The sequence below is a fragment of the Phocoena phocoena genome, chromosome 2, assembly GCF_963924675.1.
Source record: "Phocoena phocoena chromosome 2, mPhoPho1.1, whole genome shotgun sequence".
Classification (NCBI taxonomy): domain Eukaryota; kingdom Metazoa; phylum Chordata; class Mammalia; order Artiodactyla; family Phocoenidae; genus Phocoena; species Phocoena phocoena.
Genome location: NC_089220.1, coordinates 119,393,468 through 119,418,316, shown reverse-complemented (window position 1 = coordinate 119,418,316; position 24,849 = coordinate 119,393,468). Strand labels below are relative to the sequence as shown.

Sequence of the window (24,849 nt, the reverse complement as noted above, 5' to 3'; positions counted from 1 at the left end):
TACCACACTTCTAATACTGCTGGAGTTTAAATGTGCTAGTATATTAAAAAGTGCTTAGATTATTATATTCTCCCACTACCTAGCAAGGTTAATATGATAATTATCATATTCCACTTTCTATGGCAAGGCACTGACTGGCTAGTGAGTATTATAAAGATGAATAAGACATAGACTCTAAGCCTAGGACCTCATTATCTAGTAGAGGACATAAGATGTATAGAGAAATGGACCAAAAGATGGAACGTGGTAAGTGCTGTGAGAGAAATAAAAGTGTTCTGGAAGTTCAGAGAAGGGAGAGGCTGTGTCTGGTGGGGGAACCAGCCTAGGCTTCAAGGGGCAAGCGGCATTTGAAATGGGTCTCGAAGAAAGGGTGGGTTTGGATATTCAGGGAAAGGGAGGAGTAGGATGGGCGAAGGCAGGAAAGTGTAACAAAAATTCCATAATCTTCAGAGGAAATGTGGTGTCTGGGATATGGGTGCACTGTAGCATGTATGACAGTCCCTTTGGTCAAATCTCAGAAAGTTGGTAGACAGATGCTACTTTAGGGAACCTTTGTAGGTGGTGGCCACAGCAACAGCACCAGTTTTCATTGTCATTTGATCAGCCAGCATTTCCTAGCAGTGTGAAAACGTCTGTTATCAGAGTCAGGTGCTGCCACCGTATCCAGCAACCGAGAGTAATTGGTGTATCATTCTAGAAAAAACCATCCAAGATGCATACATTATGTTCTATAATTATTTGCTTGGATTTTAAAGTGCCCAACAAATTACACACTTTGCCTTTCACTTAAGAACAGTAAAAACAAGTATTATTTTTTCACAGATTATGTAAATAACTGTTGTTCTCATGGTCATTTTTTAAAATAATTTTACCCCTTTAATCATTTTTTAAAAATTATTTATTTGTTTATTTTTGGCTGCATTGGGTCTTCGTTGCTGTGCGCGGGCTTTCTCTAGCTGCGGTGAGCAGGGGCTACTCTGTGTTGCGGTGGGCAGGCTTCTTATTGCAGTGGCTACTCCTGTTGCGGAGCACGGGCTCTAGGCACGCGGGCTCAGTAGTTGTGGCACATGGGCTTAGTTGCTCCATGGCATGTGGGATCTTCCTGGACCACAGCTCGAACCTGTGTCCCCTGCATTGGCAGGTGGATTCCTAACCACTACACCACCAGGGAAGTCCGTTCTCATGGTTATTGATATAACACTCTGGGGAGACCTAGGAGTCCCAATTATGCTTGCCATGGCTCAGCTAACAGCCATTTAATTCTGTTTTTTCCACTGACAGGTGCTGTGACCTTCAACGGTTATTCAACCACTCAGTTTCAAATCCCCTAGCTGTAGAAGCAGAATAACACTTTACTTTCTCCAAATACCATTAGGGTGAATTGCATAAGTGTCTACATGCCCCATAAATTCTTCAGAGCAAAATAGAAATAAGGGACAATAAATACTGTCTTTCCTTCCTATGTAGAAGTGTAATTAGTGACAACCTGGTTATCATTTTCTGTGGCCCCTTTCGTTCCCTAAGTCCAGCTTAAGCAGACTAGTTTCAATGGATATTGTTTCCATTTTCCTGGTGGTACTTAGTTGGGGAAAAATGTCTTAACTAATTTTCACCTTTGGATTCTTTGCAACCAGGTTTAGTTTTTAAACAGATTCAGAGTCTGGAGCTTGGAGTGATATTTCTGCTTACAAGGAGTCTTAGAGGTGTCAAATCCGTAAAACTTTCTGTGAAGAATCAGAGAAACGCACTGTCATTGAAGTTTAAAGATGATTTACCTGAATCTCTTCAGCCAAATGAAGCTTTCTAATCAATTATGAATAGAAGGGATGAAATGTATGATCTAGTGCGATTTGAGATGGAATTCTAGCAATCATTATCAATCATCATCGGAGCTGCTAGTGTCAGCGGCAGATGGAGTCACTAGTATTTGCTAAAGTTAACTGATGGCAGCATGGAGGGCGTTGTCCACATTTGAGACACCTGCAAATCATTTCTGTGGATGGCTTGAATGAGTGTCAGAGCTGGACCTTCCAAGTCCTCTAGCTTATCCTCATCCTTTTAAGGATGAAGAAATAGGCCCAGAGAGGGAGGGCGACTTGCCCAGTGTCGCCTCTCTGGTCTTCTGTTGGGGATCACTTGGCTCTCATAACAGCCTTTTGAGGCGGCAAGCTGCGACTAGCATTTACCTCGCAAGGAGGAATTTAGTGGGCAGCAGTGTTGAGTGGAGAGAGCTTCAGCCAGGAGCCTAGGAGTAAGTGCCCTTCCACTATGTTTCAGCCTCCCGCCTGTTTCCTTTGCGTCTCTCATCACAACTCAATAACTTTATTTATGTTTACTGATTTTCTGTCTGCTGAGAGCGGTCTGTCTCTCTGGTTCCCCTCTTGGTGCTGGGCAGGGAGCAGACATTAATTAATGGTAGTTATCATAGGTATGCAGCGGCTTGCCCAAGGTCACTCTGTGGTTAGACTAAGGACCCGCCTGTGATGCCATCCTCTGGCCTTGCCCTTCCTGGGACTCTGAGCTCCAACATCTCACCCGCCAGGTGTCGGGCCTGGAGGCGGGACCAGAGTGGTGAGGAGGGGCCAGGTGTGAAAAAGGCGGAGCTAGAATGGATAGTGTGGGGCCAAAACCCGGGCCTGGGGAACGACTGGGCGGAACGGAGGCGGGGCTATGAGTAGGAGGGGCGGGGCCAGAGACGACGAGTCGGGGCTGGGCGGAACAAGAGGGGGCGGGGGCGGGGCTTGGGCGGGGCTAGGCTTCCTGAGCCTCTTCTCGCGCCCAGAGCCCGCCCAAATCCGGCGGGCAGTGGAGGCTACCCCGGCTCCAGCTGAGGAGGCGGTCAGCCTCTCCGCAGCCGCTGCTAGCCTTTGGCTCCAACCCACACTCCCGGCTCGGTCCCTCGAGTCCGCGTTCCCCACGCGGCCGTCGTGAGGCGGCTCCCTGCATTCCCGCGCGGGTCCCGGGCGATGGCCGCGCGGGGGTCGGAGCGCAGGGTCCTCAGCCTCGGGCACCGCCCGCTCCACTTCCTCCTCGTTTTTCAGCTGGTCTCCGGGCGCTGGGGTCCGGAGGGCGCGGGAGGCGGCGTGCCCGGAGGTGAGCCTGGGCGACGAAGGGCGGTCCGTGGGTTCGTCCTCGGAGCGGGCGGCGGGGCTCAGGGCCGCCGGGGTGCGCCGGGCGGGGACCGCGGGGAGGCCGGGGCAGCTTCACGGCGGTGCCCGGAGAGCCGCGAGGCTGCGGCCCGCACCGAAAATCTTGTTATACGGAGGGCGGTTATATTTTTCTCCTGGGGCTTGGGGTGAGCTTTCAGTTTAAATGCTCAGATGTGTTCATTTAAATGCAGAGAAAAGGCTTCTTTGAATTTTGTTCCGTGACCCGCATCACTGGAGACTGCTGTGTACTTCGATACAACTTTTTCAATAAAAGATGCTGTCGTTATCCAGCAGGGCTTTCCTTTCTTGGTTTCAGCTGGGCTTCCCACGTAGTTACTTTATTCACAGGCAACTATGAAGGCTCCTTGGACTTAATACTAGGGATTAGGATTTGATCTTCTACCCCTTGGCCCCCTCCTCCTCCCCAACTCGCCCCTTAGCATTTGAAATCTTCCCTTTTGCCCGAAGATGAAACATGTTAGCTGTAGAAGGCTGGGCAGAGGACTAACCATTCGCATCCTAAATTCCTCCTTAGCATCTTGGAATAGAGCTTTTCCCCAGCCTTCTCTATTTCAAAATGTTGTGGACAGGAATAGAAACAACAAAAGAAAATGCTTAGTTCTTTTTAAAATTCAAAGCTTCAGAAAGTTTGAGTCTGCCCCCTCAACACCTTGAAGAAAAATACTACTATTTATGGAGCACCTATGGTGTGATCTAAATATAGAAAAAAGTAAGACTCCTTTAAGCAAGAGGTAAAAGCTGAAGTTCACTACACCAGTATTTCAATTTTTATGAGTGAGGAAACTTTATTTGGGTATAAGCAGAACCTTTTCTTGTCTTTCCTTCCTTAAGGTTTTAAAGCTCTGATTCCTGATTCTAGGAAGTGATAATCTTGAAGACTAGAATTATTTATTGCAGGATGTATTGCTTAACGAAGACTGTAGAGAAAGATCGTGGAGGATGACTTAAATAAATCCTGTGCAGAGAGATTCATAGTTTAACAGAAAGAAAGGAATGTGATTTTGGAGCCAGGCAAACCTGGGTTCAAATTATAACTCTGGTGTATCTTGACTTGGACAAGCTTGTCTCAGCAGTCCTCCTTCTTTGAAAAATGGGGATAATACTGCTTACCTCTGAGTCATTTTCAGGATTAAATAATATGTGTGAAATGCCAGGCACTCTGCCTGGCACTCTAGAAAACAGTAGTCTCTACTCCTTTTGGTGAAAGTGGAACTTCTTTCATCTGTTTTAATATAAAACATTGTAGCCAAGATTAAATGGTGTAAATAGCTATCTGTTCTTGCTTGGTGTACAGTGTTATATCCAAACAATCCGAGCTGATTAATTCCTTCCTGCCCCCACTCTTCTTAGTGAATACCTCTCTTATAATAACCATCTTGTTGGATTACATTTATATATTTTTTTCTCTTGGTCCCACATGAGCTCCTTAAGAACTGTGATCTTATGTGTATCTTTGTATCTCTAAAACCTAGCGTATTGCAGCAGTCCAGTAAATGTTTGTGGATGAATGAATGGAACAGTAAGATCTCTCTGGATATCAGTTTCCTCATCTGTAAAAGGAGGGATCATGAAAAGTTTCCCTCTCAGACTCTAAAATGCCAAGATTCTGATGCTCTTAGTAAGTGATCATTTGAAGAACAAAGTGATGTTGAAAGAATGATGGAATTGCACACTTGCTCCTAATTGTTAATATGCTTTTGTGTAAAACTGCTGAAGTGCTGTCTGGAATTGGGAGACCTGCCATTAATTTGCTGTGTTTCCTTGGGCATATTGCTTGACCTTGCTGAACCTTTAGTTCTCCATTTTTAAAATTAGAAGGTGGTAGTAGATGGATTTCAGGTCCTTCCAACTATAATTAATTTTATATTTACATTTTATTGTTTTCATATTCATCTCAGGATCTTAATAACTTTTCTTTGTGGTTTTCTGTGAACCAATCTCTAGGAAAAGAAAATGTCTAGTCTGCCAGCAGCCATACTTATTTGGCTGGTAGAAGGTTACAGAGCTGTGAAAGATACTCAGGAGGCAATTTTGTCTGTATTAAAGTATAGATAATTAACCTAGTATATTAAGATAATACGAGCCTTTTAAACTGACCTGACCATGATTACAAGAGTGATTTATGGAAATTAGATAGTCATTAGTCAGTTATATTTCTTAGCTGTGTAGTTGTGTGACATTTTCAGTGGTTGAAACTTTATTATTAGTATATGTAGGGGCTGAGTTCTGTTTCATTCAAAGGAAAATAAAATAATTATTTCATAGAAAATGAGAGCTATGAAAGATTCTTTTTCTTCTCACCTTTAGTCATTTTCATTAACATCTTAGGAAGCTAATAGAAATACACATATAGCGACTGTCCTCTCTACTTTTGTTATGATTATATCCAAAAGAGTATCTGGATGCCTTATGTAAGGATATAAACTTTTCATGCAGTTTAATTTGAAATTAAAAATTATTTTTGTTTCCTTGCAAATACTAAGTATGCTTTATGAGCTAGAGTAAGCACCTGGAAGATAGGGTTTTATTTGTGTATCTCCTGAAACGTTTCAGACCAGTTTGTAAATGTAGCTTATGGATGGAACTTCGAAAAGGTTTTCAGTCATTTCTCAGAATAGGGTATTTTTTAACCTATAATCTACAAATTAGATCTAGTAAGTAATTTTTATAATTAGGATATGAGTTTTTAGCACAGTAATTTAAGTACAAAACATTTTTCTTCTAAAAGCATTATTTTTCTCCCCTAAGAATTGCAATTAAATTCTTTCAGATGTAATTTTAAGTTTAATATTAAATAAGCATGTCTTGACGATGAGAGTTGGTAAATACTGGAATAGTTTTGGAAAAAAGTTTACAATTTGTTTCTTTAGAAAACTGCTCTCCAGAACAGCATAGGTATCATTTTATAATGACAATATAAAACCAGTCTGCTCTGTGACTAAAATTTTAATTTAAATGTTCTGTTTCCATTTTGGGGAAGGATGATATTATTTCTCCTGTGTTTAATTCAGTGACCTCATGTTCTTTTCTTCTAAAGAAGAATTATAAAATATAGACTTTTACCAACAAAAATAGGAATTAAATATGAATATTTGAATTCTGACAAAAAGGACAATATGAACTTCTGATATTTCTTTTTATTTTACGATCAACAGTGTATATATGGAGTTGGGCAAAACTGCTTTTCCTCTCAGTCAGCGCTTCTCAACCTCTGACATTTGGGGCTGGATATTTCTTTGTTATGGGAGATTGTCCTTTGCCTGTAGGTTGTTTGGCAGGAAGCTTGGCCTCTATCCACAAGATGCCAGTAGCAGCCACCAAAAAATACCTCCAGATATTGTCAAATGGGCCTTTGGGGACAAAATTGTCTCCCTCTTCCCCCACCCTTGAGAATCACTGCTCTAAGTCTTGTAGACCAGGGCTCCTCAAACTTTAACGTGCACAGGAATCCTCTGGGGATGTTGTTATAATGCAGGCACTGGGTCAGAGGTGGGGCCTGAGGTTCTGCATTTCTCACAAGACCCCAAGTGATATAGATGCTGCTGGTCAGAGTACCACACTTTGAGTAGCAAGGTTGTAGACAGTTTCCCATTCATATGAATTGGATGGATTTTTAAGAGGATCCAGTGATAGTACCTATGGAAACAGAGAATTTACAATGAACTATAGCCCAAACAGGATAAGGCCAATAGAAACTAAGCACTATCCCACCAGCCTAACAAATAGAGCTGTCTTCCCATTTCCATGTTTCCTTCCAGTCCACACTATTCATTCATATTTGGACAATCCTAAGGAGGAAATTTGCAAGAGCCTTTTTTTTTTTTAGGTTCATTTCATCTTATTTATTTTTGGCTGCGTTAGGTCTTCGTTGCTGTGTGTGGGCTTTCTCTAGTTGTGGCGAGCGGGAGCTACTCTTCGTTGCGGTGCACAGGCTTCTCAGTGTGGTGGCTTCTCTTGTTGTGGAGCACGGGCTCTAGGCGCGGGCTTCAGTAGTTGTGGCTCATGGGCTTCGTTGCTCTGCGGCATGTGGGATCTTCCTGGACCAGGGCTCGAACCCGTGTCCCCTGCATTGGCAGGCGGATTCGTAACCACTGCGCCTCCAGGGAAGCCCTGCAAGAGTCTTAGTCAAGGTCACACAGGCTATAGTGAACTGAGGCAACTTCATGTCCCATCGGGTGTTTTAGTTCATGACACTGTAAATATACTAGCTCATAATACATATTTATTGCCTGTTGAGAGGTGTCAAATTACAATAGTGAATTCTGCATTTATTCAATCTGATGATGCTTAAACTTTTAAAGTGTGCAAGTTGTCTCTTCTTGAAAACTATTGACTGGACCTAAATTTAACACTGCCTAAGGTCGTTTTCTTACTGCAAGTGTTCTGAGAGGGCAAGATGTTAAATTAGATTTGCTAAAGCGTATCCGTTACAGAGAAACTTTATCCAATAATTCTGTGATAAAAATCAATAGAAAATATAATGAAAATCCTAGAGTGAAAAAAAAAACCCTCTGCATTTCATCTGTAACACTTAAAATAATGACTGGTAAGCATACCTATTTGCCACATTGAAAATGTTGGATATAGTATGCATTTCTTCTCACTTACAAAATGGTTGGTTACATGCACTTTTTTATCTTGCTATTGCTTAAAATAGCCCTCCTAGCACTGCTGCAGAGAGGATCTTTAAAAAAGGTATACAAGACACTTTGTTAACTTAAAAAACATACAAGCAGACTTGTAGAGAAAGATTACTCAAGGAATGCCTTAATTATGAATTGAGTATATATAATATATGTCACTGTTACAAACCTTTTAGATACGTTATGTTATTTCTTCCTATGGTGACCTGTAAAGGAGAAAAGGAAGACTATTAGCAGTAACCAGCAAAATTTACGACATGTATACCTTGACTCAGCAGTTCTACTCCTGCGGGTTGGTGCCATAGAAGTCCTTGTACAAGGATGTTAACTACAGCATTTTTCCACTGTAGCATGGTTAGAAATAACCAAAAACTAAAGACTGTATAAATGCCTACCAGTGGTGAAAGCTTACATAAATTATGATACACCCATAACCCAGACCGCTTTGCGGCTTATGAAGAAAGAGTGAGATGGATGGATGTACATTGACCTAGAGAATTGAATGACAGAAGCAAGCCACAGAAGTTAAAAAGAAAACATTTGTTCTTCCTCTGTGTGTGTGTGTGTGTGTATTTTAAGATGTGTACACAACAGACTTAACAGTGGTTAGCCTTGCAGGAAGGGAGATAGGAGGAGAGGGAGATTTCCTACTCTTAATGTGCTTTTGGTTGGAATCTTGACAATGATCATATATTACTTTTGTCATTAAAGTATTACTTTTCTTAAGATTTTTTAAAATGTGGACCATTTTAAAAGTCTTTACTGAATTTGTTACCACATTGCTTCCGTTTTTTATGTTTTGGTTTTTTGGCCACGAGGCAAGTGGGATCTTAGCTCCCCAACCAGGGATTGAAGCCGCACCCCCTGCATTGGAAGGCGAAGTCTTAACCACTGGATGGCCAGGGAAGTCCCTAAATATTATTCTGAGAACAGAAACAAATCTGGGTTCTACTTCTACATCTGCTGCTTACCAGCTACTGTTGTTAGACCAGTGACTCTCAACCAGGGGCAGTTTTGTGCATCCTTCCCTCCCCACCACCAGGGGATACTTGGCGATGTTTGGCCATGTTTTGGGTTGTCACATTGAGGGGGTGGTATATGCAGTGGATGGAAGCCAGGGATGCTGCCAAACATCCTGTAGTGCATGGGACAGCCCCCTGTAACAAAGAACTATCTAACCCAAACTGTCAATAGTGTTGAGTTGAGAAATTCTTTGTTAGACTTCAGGGCTGCAGCTATGTTCACATATGCAGGGGGTGCCCTTCACATTGTGAGGTGTTCTCGGCATAGCCATACAGTTTATAATTATGATATGATGAAAGTAAATAAATATGCAAACTTGTCCCCAGGAAGGCAGGCACCAGAGTTTTCTGCTTTACCTCTAGCACCTAACAGAGGCTGGCATGGGAAGTAGGCACTCAACAATTGTTGAATGAATGAATGAGCTAAACTAGGTATTACATGTTAGGCTCTAATATACTCAGGTTGTAGCAGATGCTAAAGATTTAAGAAGAATTTATGGAAAAAACTTAAAATTATAGCAGGTGTTGTCTGTTAATTTATCTTTATCTAAAGATTGGCAAAGGACTACTATTATTCATATTTAGCTGCAGAACACCTTGGCTGACTTTTTTCAATACTTTTTGGTAAGAAAATGATGATTCTTCATGGAAGAATGCCAGTAGAGGACACTATTGTGTCTTATCTTCCTAGAATTGGTTTTAAAAATCCTTATCTATTTAGCTACCTACCGAATTTAGTGGAACAAACTTTAAAAAGAGTTTTAAACTACCTTAGACACTACCTGACATAGTGAGATAATGTACTTTTTCATTTTTTCCGCATAACAGTGAGGCAACAAAGCAGAAGTTATCCTTTTTATTAATGTTTTATAGTGGAAAAACTCAAACATACACAAAAATCCTCAAGTAAAACAAACTGAAGAGTTCTTGCCATTTAACAGTTTTCAACATTTTGCCAACAGATATCCTTATTTCTGTAAATTAGAAAATGGGGGGAATTCCCTGGTGGCACAGTGGTTAAGAGTTTGCGCTCCCAATACAAGGGGCCCAGTTTCGATCCCTGGTCAGGGAACTAGATTCCACATGCATGCTAGAACTAAGAGTTTGCATGCCACATCTAACGAGCCCACTGGATGCAACTAAGGAGCCCGTAAGCCGCAACTAAGACCCAGTGCAACCAAATAAATAAATAAGTAAATATTAAAGAAAAAGAAAAGAAAATGGGGACATATGGAATTTAACACCTATTTAGTGGTGCCGAGTGTTCAAATTATGGTTTTCAGCTTTGCGGTTTTGTGCCGTTTCTTAATCATCATACTAAAATTAAGGATCAATGTTACATTTCTTTGAAAATATATGTGGTTTCAGTAAGTGACTTAAAAGTGAAATTTCTTCGGTAAGTCATTCTTTTAATTCCTCAAACCTGAGACAATACCAGAGTAATGATACTTGGAGTTACAAATGGATTTGTAAAACCCAAATTTAAATTTCTCAGAGTTAATGGCAGTATATATATATGCACTTTTTACGTATTCAATTTAGTTTTTCTCTTGTATTTTTAACTACTTCAGAAGAATTGCCCATTAATTATTTTTGTTGTTCTTGTCCTATTTTCAGTGTGCTTCACAGTTTGGTTCTCTTTGTTTTTCTGAGATATGTGATTTATGTGCTGTTAGTAGGTTGGTATTCTACTTATTGTTATTAGCTGTGAAGGATATAGACTTGAGGAGAGCTATTCACTGAACTGTCATTGCACTGTGTTAAGAGTGCCCGATGCCACAGACATGTTATGTTCTTCCTTCTCTTTTTTTGCAAGGTCCTGTTGTCTAGATTAATCTGTAGGTAGATGATCTTTCTTGGGCTATCGTGGAAGTTTTAGGTAGAAATCAGTAGCTCTGCAGGCAGTGATTGCTTTTGTGGTAATATTTTTGTGTGTTTGCCTTTTGAGGTCTATCAGGTATCATTACTTTAGCAATCATTTATGGACTAATAAGAATGACCTTGTGGGGGCATTTATAGGAACAATTTTATTTAATCCTCACAATAACCTTATTAGGTAGGTATTGTTTTAGACCAGTTTTACTGATGAAAAAACTAATATGCCAAGAGGTTAGGTAACTTGCCTTCAGGTCAGACAGTAATTATTAGAGGCTAGATAGAAGCCAACCTGTGGACTTAAAATCCTGAGTTCTTAGCCAGTATGTTATATTAACTCTCTTCATATTCAAATCTGAGTAAGACAAGGTCTCTCTAACTTCAAGAAGCTGTCTAGTGACTCGTAATCCTTAACAGCAAAATTGTGTATCTCTTGTGACAGTTGCTTTCACAGCCAATGATGAAATTCTGAATTATTACAGATAAATGGGAATCATCAGATGGTACTGACCCCTTTACCCATTCATATATTCATTCAACAAATGGAGCATCTACTATGTGCCAGTATGTTGTTGGGTGATGGGGTTATGATGGTGAATAAAACACATTACCTGCTGCCATTAGTTTCCACCACAGTGGGGAAGACAGACTTTAATCAGATACATCCAAGATTGTATAATTACACCCCAGATAAGGAACATGGTTCTCTGCAGAGGAACCTAATGGAGACTTTGGGGGCAGGACAGAGTCCTGAAGAAGTTGAGATTTGAAGGATGAGTAGGAGTTAGCTAGGTGAAGGGGAGGGAGGACACCTCAGAAGGGAAGAAGAGCACTCCTTACAGGAGGGAATAGTGTTGTGTGTTTGAGAAGCTGAACTGGCCATGTAGCTGGAGAGAGCAAAGGGGAGAGGCTACAGGGGACAGATCGGGCAGCGTTTGGCCTTAAGGATTTTGGTCTATCTTAATGGAATACTACAGAAGGATTTTAAGCCAGGGTGTAATATCAGCTTTGTGTTTTGAAAAGATCACTTGTGTATCAGTGCAGAGAACCAATTGGAGGGGGCTAAGAAATTGCGTGGCCACCACTTAGGGCAGTACGCTTGCCCTTGTCCTGATGAGAGTTGCAGATAGCATGTGCTAGGATGGTGGCCATGAAGCTGTTAAGAAATGGATGGATTTGAGAAATATTTAGGAGGTGAAATCAATAGTTTCCTTGTGGATTGGCAATACAGGTGGTATGAAAGATGACTCCTAGGTTTTTAAGTTGTGGAACTAGGCAGATGCTGGGACCACTCACTGTGATGGGGGACACCATCAGGGGACCATTTTGGGGAAGATCATGAATTTGGTTTTGCGCATGTTGATTTCATATAGATTAGAGAACTGTGACATATGGAGGTTAACAGGTAACTAGTGGTGCTGAGTATTCAAATTAAAGCTTTCAGCTTTGTGGTTCTATGTCCCTTCCTCTTCATACTAAAATTAATGAGCGAGATTACATTTTTTTGAAACTATGTGTGGTTTCACTAAATGACTTGAAATTTTTTTGGGAAGTGGGTATTCAGGTGTGGACCGAGAGGAGAGGTCTGTACAGGAGGTACAGATTCCATGAAAGCAATCTCTCTTTTTCCTTAAGCTTATTTTAGTTGTTGTACCCTTCGAAATGACCTTTTGGGATTCTCTGTTGTAAATAAATGGAGAACTAGAGTAGAATTTCTAGAATCTGCCTTGTTGAGTGCAATTTCATAAGCCTCCTGAAAAATTACTAAAAGTAATTGTTGGGTACCCCCAAAAAATTCCCTGCCAAAGTAAGGATTAGATGTGCTTAAGCCAGTAGTTTCTGAAAGACTATGCTTGATGGGTGTTTCTGAAAGTGTGTCCTGAAAACGCAAAGCATCCCTGAGGTCTATCAGGTGGTCAGCGCTGGAATAATATTTTTTGCATACATTTTACATACTTGAAATGTAAGATTAATTGTGTTTTTTTAAAGATGTGTGTGCCATTGTGTTCTTAATGTTTGCATTTTTAAAGAATGTATATGTAACGAATTGTCCTTGCTAACATGTTAATAACCTTGTGGAGTTTCGCTAGGCTTCATGTAATTTAAAGGTAGTTACTGACATTAGCTATTGCATTATATTCCATTTTTTAAAAATGGATGAGTGACTCGAAAATAATGATGATGAATAGTAATGTACAATTCAGAATTCTGCTATAATGTAGTGTGTGTACAGAGTATAAATCTATACGTGTTGGGACAAATGTATCTGCAGATATGGTGATTTCACATGTACTCCCCGCAAAGGAAAGCAAAACAATGATTAGCTGGCAATCAGATTTCACCCTATCAGTAATCCATTCCCCAGTACCCAGGGGTTATTTTATTGTGAAACTTTGTCAAATAATGGCAGCCCGGAAAGCATTTGTGACATTTTCAAAGGATAGCAGCCTCTCTGGTGAACCAGTTATTTTCTTGAATAAATATAAAATAACTTTACAGTACAAAATTGATGAACTTTTTTGCTGAAGAGGCCGAGATCCCAGAGACGACATTCAGAGTAGAATGAGTTCCATGCGCCCAAAAGGGCTTTAAGGCCTGCTAGTGGTAAGCAGCTTGTGAAGCCAGGCACAAGTTATTCTGCTAGAAGAGAAAGCAGAGTGACTATTACTAAAGTCCCTTTATTAAATAACAGTGCTAGGGACTTCCCTGGTGGCACAGTGGTCGGAAATCCGCCTGCCAGTGCAGGGGACACGGGTTCGAGCCCTGGTCTGGGAAGATCCCACATGCTGCAAAGCAGCTAGGCCTGTGTGCCCCAAGCACTGATCCTGCACTCTAGAGCCCGCAAGCCACAACCACTGAAGACCGGGTACCTAGAGCCCGTGCTCTGCAACAAGAGAAGCCACCGCAATGAGAAGTCCGCGCACCGCGACAAATAGTAACCTCCACTCGCCGCACCTAGAGAAAGCCCGCGCACAGCAACAAAGACCCAGTGCAGCCAAAAATAAATAAATTTATTATAAATAAATTAATTAATAAATGACAGTGCTAGATGTCGCATGGTATTTTTTTTTTTGTGGTACACGGGCCTCTCTCACTGTTGTGGCCTCTCCTGTTGTGGAGCACGGGCTCCGGACACGCAGGCTCAGCGGCCATGGCTCACGGGCCCAGCTGCTCCGCGGCATGTGGGAACCTCCCAGACCGGGGCACGAACCCGTGTCCCCTGCATCGGCAGGTGGACTCTCAAGCACTGCGCCACCAGGGAAGCCCTGTCGCATGGTGTTAATAGCATGCCAAGTGGAAGAGCTATTACTATCACTTGTGTGCTTTCTGGTATTTTGCTTTTTGGTTAGACAAAACCACTAAATGCAGAGCACGAATCACCCTCTGGTTTATGCCTGTTATGTATGAGGGAGGTGTGCCGGGTGACATTTTATTTTTATCCCTGGGGACTCAGGTTACAGAAGAAGAGATTTTAAATTTCTTTTGGATCCTTTTGTGATCTCTGATGTAGACTGCAAAAGTGTGTTGAGAACAGCTCTGACAGCACCAAGTCTGTGGGCAGCAGGGAAGGGTGTAGCTCTGCAAGTAAGCGGTGTTGCACGGCGTGGCCGGGTCCTGCACTTTCATTCACAGAGAGCAGCTGGTGGGGACAGCATGCTTCCTGATCTCAGTTCAGTGTTGAAGGAGATATTAAACAGTTGTGAATAAGAGCAGATCACAGGCACAGGCGTGTCTTTCAGCCTGGTGCATGAAGAAATGGGCACTCTGTGTAAGCCTCTGCTTTTCTGCATTGCACTGTCCTGGTTCTCAAGGGGAAAAGTGCACACATGAGTTCTTAAACTTGTGGGATTTGAGAGAAACATTTTTTTCATGACATTAATAATGCCATTTTTTCTGATTTCTGATGTTCTCAAGTAGCATAGCTCCTTGGTACAGTCATATCTTGAATAGTTAGAAGTGATCTATCAAATTTAGTTTTGAGGATGTCAATGTGACAAGATAATATTTTTGAAATATTAATGCCCTCTTTATGTTGTTCCTGGTTTTTCCTTTTACCTCTTGGCTCTTCCCCCTACCTGCTCAAGCTAGCTAATTCTGTGCTCATACTTCAGAGAAGGAACATGATGTGCCAGCAGACAGTGGGTCTAAGAGTTCATTTTTGCCTTTTTCAGTTTCAAAAACTTGGACCGTAGAGGGCAGCTTAGCATAGGCTACGTAATGTTAGAGCACAGCTTTTCCTTGATAGGAGGAAATAATTCCTTGGGCTTGCGGAGGGGGAAAAGACATAAGAGATGGACAGGAGAAAAAGTCAGTAGGACTCAGGGTGAAGGGACTGGGCTTGAAGGACACTTGGATAGAAGCCCGTATAAAGCCCATATGATGCAGCACTCAAGGTTTTTTTTCAGTTCCCTGTTTTTTTTAATATTTATTTATTTATTTGGCTGTGCCTTGTCTTAGTTGCGGCACGCGGGATCTTCTTTGCTGTGTGCCAGACCTTCATTGCAGCATGCAGGATCTTTTAGTTGTGGTATGTGGGGTCTAGTTCCCTGACCAGGGGGTCGAACCTGGGCCCCCTGCATTGGGAGTGTAGAGTCTTAACCACTGGACCACCAGGGAAGTCCCCAGGTCCCTGTTTAAGTTGAATTTCCAGATCTCCCAATGCTTGCTGCCATTCCTGAGAGCTAGGATTTTCTTAACTAGTAGAAATGAAAAATAAGAAGTCAGTTAACCGGGCTTCCCTGGTGGTGCAGTGGTTGAGAGTCTGCCTGCCGATGCAGGGGACACGGGTTCGTGCCCCGGTCCGGGAAGATCCCACATGCCGCGCAGCGGCTGGGCCCGTGAGCCACGGCCTCTGAGCCTGCGCGTCCGGAGCCTGTGCTCCACAACGGGAGAGGCCACAACAGTGAGAGGCCCGCGTACCGGAAAAAAAAAAAAAAAAAATCAGTTAACCAAGGGACCTGACCTATGGCTCAAGCACCAATCACAAAGATAGATGGTGAAAGATGATAGCACCATCCACCTTACTACTAAGGTCCAGTTCTTATATAAAAATAGTTTTTCATGGGGCTTCCCTGGTGGCGCAGTGGTTGAGAATCTGCCTGCCAGTGCAGGGGACACGGGTTCGAGCCCTGGTATGGGAAGATCCCACATGCCACGGAGCAACTAGGCCCGTGAGCCACAATTACTGAGCCTGCGCATCTGGAGCCTGTGCCCCACAACAAGAGAGGCCGCGATAGTGAAAGGCCCGCACACCACGGTGAAGAGTGGCCCCCGCACCGCGATGAAGAGTGGACCCCGCTTGCCGCAACTAGAGAAAGCCCTCGCACGAAATGAAGACCCAACACAGCCAAAAATAAATAAATAAATAATCCTTCCCTCTACAAAAAAATAATAATATATATATTTTTTTCACTTTTATTCCAATAACTAAGTAATGTCAAAACTTTACCTAATGTCAGCAGTCTTCCTGTGTGCTGAACACACACTGAGATGTGGGAAAGTATAAGAAACTTGTAGCCTATCTGAGGAGTGTGGCTACTTGAGAATTATTTTTTTCATTGAGTGTGGTATTTTCCCCCTTTCCTTTTTTGTACCCTCCCTTTCCCATTTCTTCTCTCTCCCTCCTTCCCTAACCCACATGAATATCCCCCCATATAACCCTTGTTAATTACCCTTGTTGATTTAGTAATGCAAAATGCCATAATTTTCCTCAGGCGTATATAATTATATAGGTAGATAGATATAGATAGATTTTAATAATTAATTATTTTACAAAAGTAGGATTACATTATAGTCTCTTTTCTATCCCTTTTTTCCCTTTAACAATACCTCATGAAAATCCTGAAGCCTTTTGCTGTGTTTTGTTCAGTTCAAGTTTTTATTTGATAAAACGTATTACAAACTCCTTGTTTTGTTGTTGAAATTTCAGATGCCATCTCTGTGGGTGATAGTTTCAATTGTAGTTTTTTTTAATAATTAAAAACTTTAATGGTGGTTTCAAAAATACATAGCATAAAATTTACCATCTTAACCATTTTTAAGTTCAGTAATATTAAGTATATTCACATTGTTGTGCAACAGATCACCAGAACTTCTTCATCTTGCAGAGCTGAAGCTCTATGCCCATTGAACAACTTTCCATTTCTTTCTTCCCCCAGGCCTGGGGAACCACATTCTACTTTCTGTTTCTGTGAGTTTGACTACTTTAGATACCTAATGTAAATGGAATCATGCAGTATTTGTCTTTCTGTGACTAGCCTATTTCACTCAGCGTAATGTCCTCAAGGTTCACCCATGTTGTAGCCTGTATCAGAATTTCCTTCCTTTTTTAAGGCTGAATAATATTCCATTCTGTGTATATATCACATTTTGTTTATCCATTCATCTATAGATGGACATTTGTGTTGCTTATACCTCTTGTAAATAAAGCTGCTATGTACATGGATGTGCTAATATATCTCTTTAAAATCCTGATTTCAGTTCTTTGGGAAATATACTCAGAATTGGATTTTGTGGATCATATGTAATTCTATTTTTAATTTTTTGAGGAACTGACATATTGTTTTCCACAGCAGCTGTACCATTTTACATTCCTACCAATGCTGTACAAGGGTTCTAACTTCTCTACATCCTTGCCAGCACTTGCTACTTTCTGTTTGTTTAATAGTAGCCATCTTACTGGGTTTGAGGGGATATCTTGTGATTTTTCTTTTAAAGATGGTGTAGCTATCTTTTTTTTTTTTGGCTGTGTTGAGTCTTCATTGCTGCACATGGGCTTTCTCTAGCTGGGGCAGGCAGGGGCCACTCTTCGTTGCAGTGCGCAGGCTTCTCATTGCGGTGGCTTCTCTTGTTGCAGAGCACGGGCTTTAGGCGCGTGGGCTTCAGTAGTTGCAGCATGCGGCCTCAGTAGTTACGGCACATGGGCCCTAGAGCCCGCAGGCTTCAGTAGTTGTGGCACATGGGCTTAGTTGCTCCGTGGCATGTTGGATCTTCCCTTAACAGGGATCAAACCCATGTCCCCTGCATTGGCAGGCAGATTCTTAACCACTCTGCCACAGAGAAGTCCCCATCTTGTGATTTTTCATTTACATTTCTCTAATGATTAGTGATGTTGAACATCTTTTCATATGCTTGTTAGTCATTTTAATGTCATCTTTGGAGAAATGTGTATTCAAGTCCTTGGCCGATTTTTTAATTTGGTTATTTGGGGGTTTTGTTCTTGTTGAGTTGTAGGGGTTCTTTACATATTCTGGATATTATCTCTTTATCAGATATATGATTTTCAAATATTTTGTCCCTTTCCAAAGGTTGATTGCAAAGAGACTGTTTCGTATTATTATTTTTTTAACATCTTTATTGAAGTATAATTGCTTTACAATGGTGTGTTAGTGTCTGCTGTATAACAAAGTGAATCAGCTATACAAATACATATATCCCCATATCTCCTCCCTCTTCCATCTCCCACCCACCTTCCTCCCTATCCCACCCCTCTAGGTGGTCACAAAGCACCGAGCTGATCTCCTGTGCTATGTGGCTACTTCCCACTAGCTGTCTGTTTTACATTTGGTAGTGTATATATGCACATGCCACTCTCACTTCATTCCAGCTTCCGCTTCCCCTTCCAGTGTCCTCACGTCCATTCTCTACTTCTGTGTCTTTATTCCTGTCCTGCCCCTAGGTTCTTCAGAACCATTTTCTTTTTTTTTTTAGATTCCATATATATGTGTTAGCATGCAGTATTTGTTTCTCTTTCTGACTTATGTCACTCTGTATGACAGACTCTAGGTCCACCCACCTCACTGCAAATAACCCAATTTCATTTCTTTTTATGGCTGAGTAATATTTCATTGTGTATGTGTGCCACATCTTCTTTATCCCTTCATCTGTTGATGGACAGTTAGGTTGCTTCCATGTCCTGGCTATTCTAAATAGAGCTGCAGTGAATACTGTGGTGTATGATTCTTTTTGAATTATGGTTTTCTCAGGGTATATGCCCAGTAGTGGGATTGCTGGGTTGTTTGGTAGTTCTATTTTTAGTTTCTTAAGGAACCTCCATACTGTTCTCCATAGTGGCTGTATCAATTTACTTCCCACCAACAGTGCAAGAGGGTTCCCTTTTCTCCAAACCCTCTCCAGCATTTATTGTTTGTAGATTTTTTTTTACATCTTTATTAGCGTATAATTGCTTTACAATGGTGTGTTAGTTTCTGCTTTATAACAAAGTGAATCAGTTATACATATACATATGTTCCCATATCTCTTCCCTCTTGCGTCTCTCTCCCTCCCACCCTCCCTATCCCACCCCTCCAGGTGGTCACAAAGCACCGAGCTGATCTCCCTGTGCTATGCAGCTGCTTCCCACTAGCTATCTACCTTACATTTGGTAGTGTATATATGTCCATGCCTCTCTCTCGCTTTGTCCCAGCTTACCCTTCCCCCTCCCCATATCCTCAAGTCCATTCTCTAGTAGGTCTGTGTCTTTATTCCTGTCTTACCCCTATGTTCTTCATGACATTTTGTTTTCTTAAATTCCATATATATGTGTTAGCATACGGTATTTGTCTTTCTCTTTCTGAGTTACTTCACTCTGTATGACAGACTCAAGGTCTATCCACCTCATTACAAATAGCTCAATATCATTTCTTTTTATGGCTGAGTAATATTCCATTGTATATATGTGCCACATCTTCTTTATCCATTCATCTGATGATGGGCCCTTAGGTTGTTTCCATCTCTGGGCTATTGTAAATCGAGCTGCAATGAACATTTTGGTACATGACTCTTATTGAATTATGGTTTTCTCAGGGTATATGCCCAGTCGTGGGATTGCTGGGTCATATGGTAGTTCTATCTGTAGTTTTTTAAGGAACCTCCATACTGTTCTCCATAGTGGCTGTACCAATTCACATTCCCACCAGCAGTGCAAGTGTTCCCTTTTCTCCACACCCTCTCCAGCATTTATTGTTTCTAGATTTTTTGATGATGGCCATTCTGACTGGTGTGAGATGATATCTCATTGTAGTTTTGATTTGCATTTCTCTAATGATTAATGATGTTGAGCATTCTTTCATGTGTTTGTTGGCAGTCTGTATATCTTCTTTGGAGAAATGTCTATTTAGGTCTTCTGCCCATTTTTGGATTGGGTTGTTTGTTATTTTGTTATTGAGCTGCATGAGCTGCTTGTAAATTTTGGAAATTAATCCCTTGTCAGTTGCTTCATTTGCAAATATTTTCTCCCATTCTGAGGGTTGTCTTTTGGTCTTGGTTATGGTTTCCTTTGCTGTGCAAAAGCTTTTAAGTTTCATTAGGTCCCATTTGTTTATTTTTGTTTTTATTTCCATTTGTCTAGGAGGTGGGTCAAAAAGAATCTTGCTGTGATTTATGTCATAGAGTGTTCTGCCTATGTTTTCCTCTAAGAGTTTGATAGTTTCTGGCCTTACATTTAGGTCTTTAATCCATTTTGAGCTTATTTTTGTGTATGGTATTAGGGAGTGATCTAATCTCATACTTTTACATGTACCTGTCCAGTTTTCCCAGCACCACTTATTGAAGAGGCTGTCCTTTCTCCACTGTACATTCCTACCTCCTTTATCAAAGATAAGGTGACCATATGTGCGTGGGTTTATCTCTGGGCTTTCTATCCTGTTCCATTGATCTGTCTTTCTATTTTTGTACCAGTACCACACTGTCTTGGTTAGGGTAGCTTTGTAGTATAGTCTGAAGTCCAGGATCCTGATTCCTCCAGCTCCGTTTTTTGTTGTCAAGATTGCTTTGGCTATTTGGGGTCTTTTGTGTTTCCATACAAATTGTGAAGTTTTTTGTTCTAGTTCTGTGAAAAATGCCACTGGTAGTTTGATAGGGCTTGCATTAAATCTGTAGATTGCTTTGGGTAGTATAGTCATTTTCACAATGTTGATTCTTCCGATCCAAGAACATGGTATATCTCTCCATCTATTTGTATCATCTTTAATTTCTTTCATCAGTGTCTTATAATTTTCTGCATACAGGTCGTTTGTCTCCTTAGGTAGGTTTATTCCTAGATATTTTTTTCTTTTTGTTGCATTGGTAAATGGGAGTATTTTCTTGATTTCACTTTCAGATTTTTCATCATTAGCGTATAGGAATGCCAGAGATTTCTGTGCATTAATTTTGTATCCTGCTACCTTACCAAATTCATTGATTAGCTCTAGTAGTTTGCTGGTAGCATCTTTAGGATTCTCTATGTATAGTATCATGTCATCTTCAAACAGTGACAGCTTTACCTCTTCTTTTCCAATTTGGATTCCTTTTATTTCCTTTTCTTCTCTGACTGCTGTGGCTAAAACGTCCACAACTATGTTGAATAAGAGTGGTGAGAGTGGGCAACCTTGTCTTGTTCCTGATCTTAGTAGAAATGCTTTCAGTTTTTCACCATTGAGGACGATGTTTGCTGTGGGTTTGTCATATATGGCCTTTATTAGGTTGAGGAAAGTTCCCTCTATGCCTACTTTCTGCAGGATTTTTATCAAGAATGGGTGTTGAATTTTGTTGAAAGCTTTCTCAGCATCTATTGAGATGATCATATGGTTTTTATCCTTCAATTTGTTAATATGGTTTATCACATCGATTGATTTGCATATATTGAAGAATACTTGCATTCCTGGAATAAACCCCACTTGATCATGGTGTATGATCCTTTTAATGTGCTGTTGGATTTTGTTTGCTAGTATTTTGTTGAGAATTTTTGCATCTATGTTCATCAGTGATATTGGCCTGTAGTTTTCTTTCTTTGTGTCATCCTTGTCTGGTTTTGGTATCAAGGTGATGGTGGCCTCGTAGCATGAGTTTGGGAGTGTTCCTCCCTCTGTTATATTTTGGAAGAGTTTGAGAAGGATAGGTGTTAGCTCTTCTGTAAATGTTTGTTAGAATTCGCCTGTGAAGCCATCTGTTCCTGGGCTTTTGTTTGTTGGAAGATTTTTAATCACAGTCTCAATTTCAGTACTTGTGATTGGTCGGTTTATATTTTCTATTTCTTCCTGGTTCAGTCTTGGAAGGTTGTGCTTTTCTAGGAATTTGTCCATTTCTTCTAGGTTGTCCATTTTATTAGCATACAGTTGCTTGTAGTAATCTCTCATGATCTTTTGTATTTCTGCAGTGTCAGTTGTTACTTCTCCTTTTTCATTTCTAATTCTTTGATTTGAGACTTCTTCCGTTTTTTCTTGATGAGTGTGACTAATGGTTTATCAATTTTGTTTATCTTCTCAAATAACCAGCTTTTAGTTTTATTGATCTTTGCTCTCATTTCCTGCATTTCTTTTTCATTTATTTCTGATCTGATTTTTATGATTTCTTTCCTTCTGCTAACTTTGGGGGTTTTTTGTTCTTCTTTCTCTAATTGCTTTAGGTGCAAGGTTAGGTTGTTTATTCGAGATGTTTCCTGTTTCTTAAAGTAGGATTGTATTGCTATAAACTTCCCTCTTAGAACTGCTTTTGCTGCATCCCATAGGTTTTGGGTCGTCGTGTCCCCATTTTCATTTGTTTCTAGATATTTTTTTATTTCCTCTTTGATTTCTTCAGTGATCACTTCGTTATTAAGTAGTGTATTGTTTAGCCTCCATGTGTTTGTATTTTTTACAGATCTTTTCCTGTAATTGATATCTAGTCTCATAGCGTTGTGGTCGGAAAAGATACTTGATACAATTTCAATTTTCTTAAATTTACCAACGCTTGATTTGTGACCCAAGCTATGATCTATCCTGGAGAATGTTCCATGAGCACTTCAGGAAAGTGTGTATTCTGTTGTTTTTGGATGGAATGTCCTATAAATATCAATTAAGTCCATCTTGTTTAATGTATCCTTTAAAGCTTGTGATTCCTTATTTATTTTCAGTTTGAATGATCTGTCCATTGGTGAAAGTGGGGTGTTAAAGTCCTCTACTATGAATGTGTTAACTGTCGATTTCCCCTTTTATGGCTGTTAGTATTTGCCTTATGTATTGAGGGGCTCCTATGTTGGGTGTGTAAATATTTACAATTCTTATATCTTCTTCTTGGATCAATCCCTTGATCACTATGTAGTGTCCTTCTTTGTCTCTTGTAATAGTCTTTATTTTAAAGTCTATTTTGTCTGATATGAGAATTGCTACTCCAGCTTTCTTTTGATTTCCATTTGCATGGAATAAGTTTTTCCATCCCCTCACTTTCAGTCTGTATGTGTCCCTAGGTCTGAAGTGGGTCTCTTGTAGACAGCATATATATGGGTCTTGTTTTTGTATCCATTCAGCCAGTCTGTGTCTTTTGGTGGGAGCATTTAGTCCATTTACATTTAAGGTAATTATCGATATGTATGTTTCTATTCCCGTTTTCTTAATTGTTTTGGGTTCGTTATTGTAGGTCTTTTCCTTCTCCTGTGTTTCTTGCCTAGAGAAGTTCCTTTAGCGTTTGTTGTAAAGCTGGTCTGGTGGTGCTGAAGTCTCTCAGATTTTGCTTGTCTGTAAAGGTTTTAATTTTTCCATCAAATCTGAATGAGATCCTTGCTGGGTAGAGTAATCTTGGTTGTAAGTTTTTTCCCCTTTATCACTTTAAATATGTCCTGCCGCTCCCTTCTGGCTTGCAGAGTTTCTACTGAAAGATCAGTTGTTAACCTTATGGGGATTCCCTTGTGTGTTATTTGTTGTTTTTCCCTTGGTGCTTTTAATATGTTTTCTTTGTATTTAATTTTTGACAGTTTGAGTAATATGTGTCTTGGTGTATTTCTCCTTGGATTTATCCTGTATGGGACTCTCTGTGCTTCCTGGACTTGGTTGAGTATTTCCTTTCCCATATTAGGGAAGTTTTCAACTATAATCTCTTCAAATATTTTCTCAGTCCCTTTCTTTTTCTCTTCTTCTTCTGGAACCCCTATAATTCGAATGTTGGTGCGTTTAATGTTGTCCCAGAGGTCTCTGAGACTGTCCTCGATTCTTTTCATTCTTTTTTCTTTATTCTGCTCTGCAGTAGTTATTTCCACTATTTTATCTTCCAGGTCACTTATCCGTTCTTCTGCCTCAGTTATTCTGCTATTGATCCCATCTAGAGTATTTTTAATTTCATTTATTGTGTTGTTCATCGTTGTTTGTTTCATCTTTAGTTCTTCTAGGTCCTTGTTAAATGTTTCTTGCATTTTGTCTATTCTATTTCCAAGATTTTGGATCATCTTTACTATCATTATTCTGAATTCTTTTTCAGGTAGACTGCATATTTCCTCTTTATTTGTTAGGTCTGGTGGGTTTTTACCTTGCTCCTTCATCTGCTGTGTGTTTTTCTATCTTTTCATTTTGCTTATCTTACTGTGTTTGGGGTTTCGTTTTTGCAGGCTGCAGGTTCGTAGTTCACGTTGTTTTTGGTGTCTGTCCCCAGTGGCTTAGGTTGGTTCAGTGGGTTGTGTAGGCTTCCTGGTGGAGGGGACTAGTGCCTGTGTTCTGGTGGATGAGGCTGGATTTTGTCTTGTGGGCAGGTCCACATCTGGTGGTGTGTTTTGGGGTGTCTGTGGACTTATTATGATTTTAGGCAGCCTCTCTGCTAATGGGTGGGGTTGTGTTCCTGTCTTGCTAGTTGTTTGGCATAGGGTGTCCAGCACTGTAGCTTGCTGGTCGTTGAGTGAAGCTGGGTACTGGCGTTGAGATGGAGATCTCTGGGAGATTTTCGCCGTTTGATATTATGTGGAGCTGGGAGGTCTCTTGTGGACCAGTGTCCTGAAGTTGGCTCTCCCACGTCAGAGGCACAGCACTGACTCCTGGCTGCAGCACCAAGAGCCTTTCATCCACACGGCTCAGGATAAAAGGGAGAAAAAGTAGAAAGAATTAGTAGAAGTAGAAAGAAAGAAAGAAAGAAAGAGGAAGAAAGAGAAAGAAGGAAAGAAAGAAAGAAAGGAGGGAAGGAGTGAGGAAGGAAGGAAGGAGGGAAGGAAGGAAAAAAGAAAGAAAGAAGATAAAGTAAAATAAAATAAAGTAAGATAAAATATAATAAAGTTATTAAAATAGAAATAATTATTAAGAAAAAAATTAAAAAAACAAAACGGACGGATAGAACCCTAGGACATATGGTGGAAGCAAAGCTATACAGACAAAATCTCACACAGAGGCATACACATACACACTCACAAAAAGAGGAAAAGGGGAA

At 40.7% G+C, this 24,849-nt stretch overlaps 1 protein-coding gene across 1 annotated transcript in view; it reads left to right on the top strand.

Moving 5' to 3' along the window:
- Positions 1–2,791: 2,791 nt before the first annotated feature.
- CHRNA5 (cholinergic receptor nicotinic alpha 5 subunit) overlaps positions 2,792–24,849 on the top strand; it is a 59,934-nt gene continuing 37,876 nt past the window's right edge. Inside the window, exon 1 of the mRNA XM_065872588.1 lies at positions 2,792–3,093. Within this exon, the coding sequence (XP_065728660.1) occupies positions 2,967–3,093 (127 nt within the window). The 5' untranslated portion in view covers positions 2,792–2,966. The remainder of the gene's footprint in view (positions 3,094–24,849) is intronic.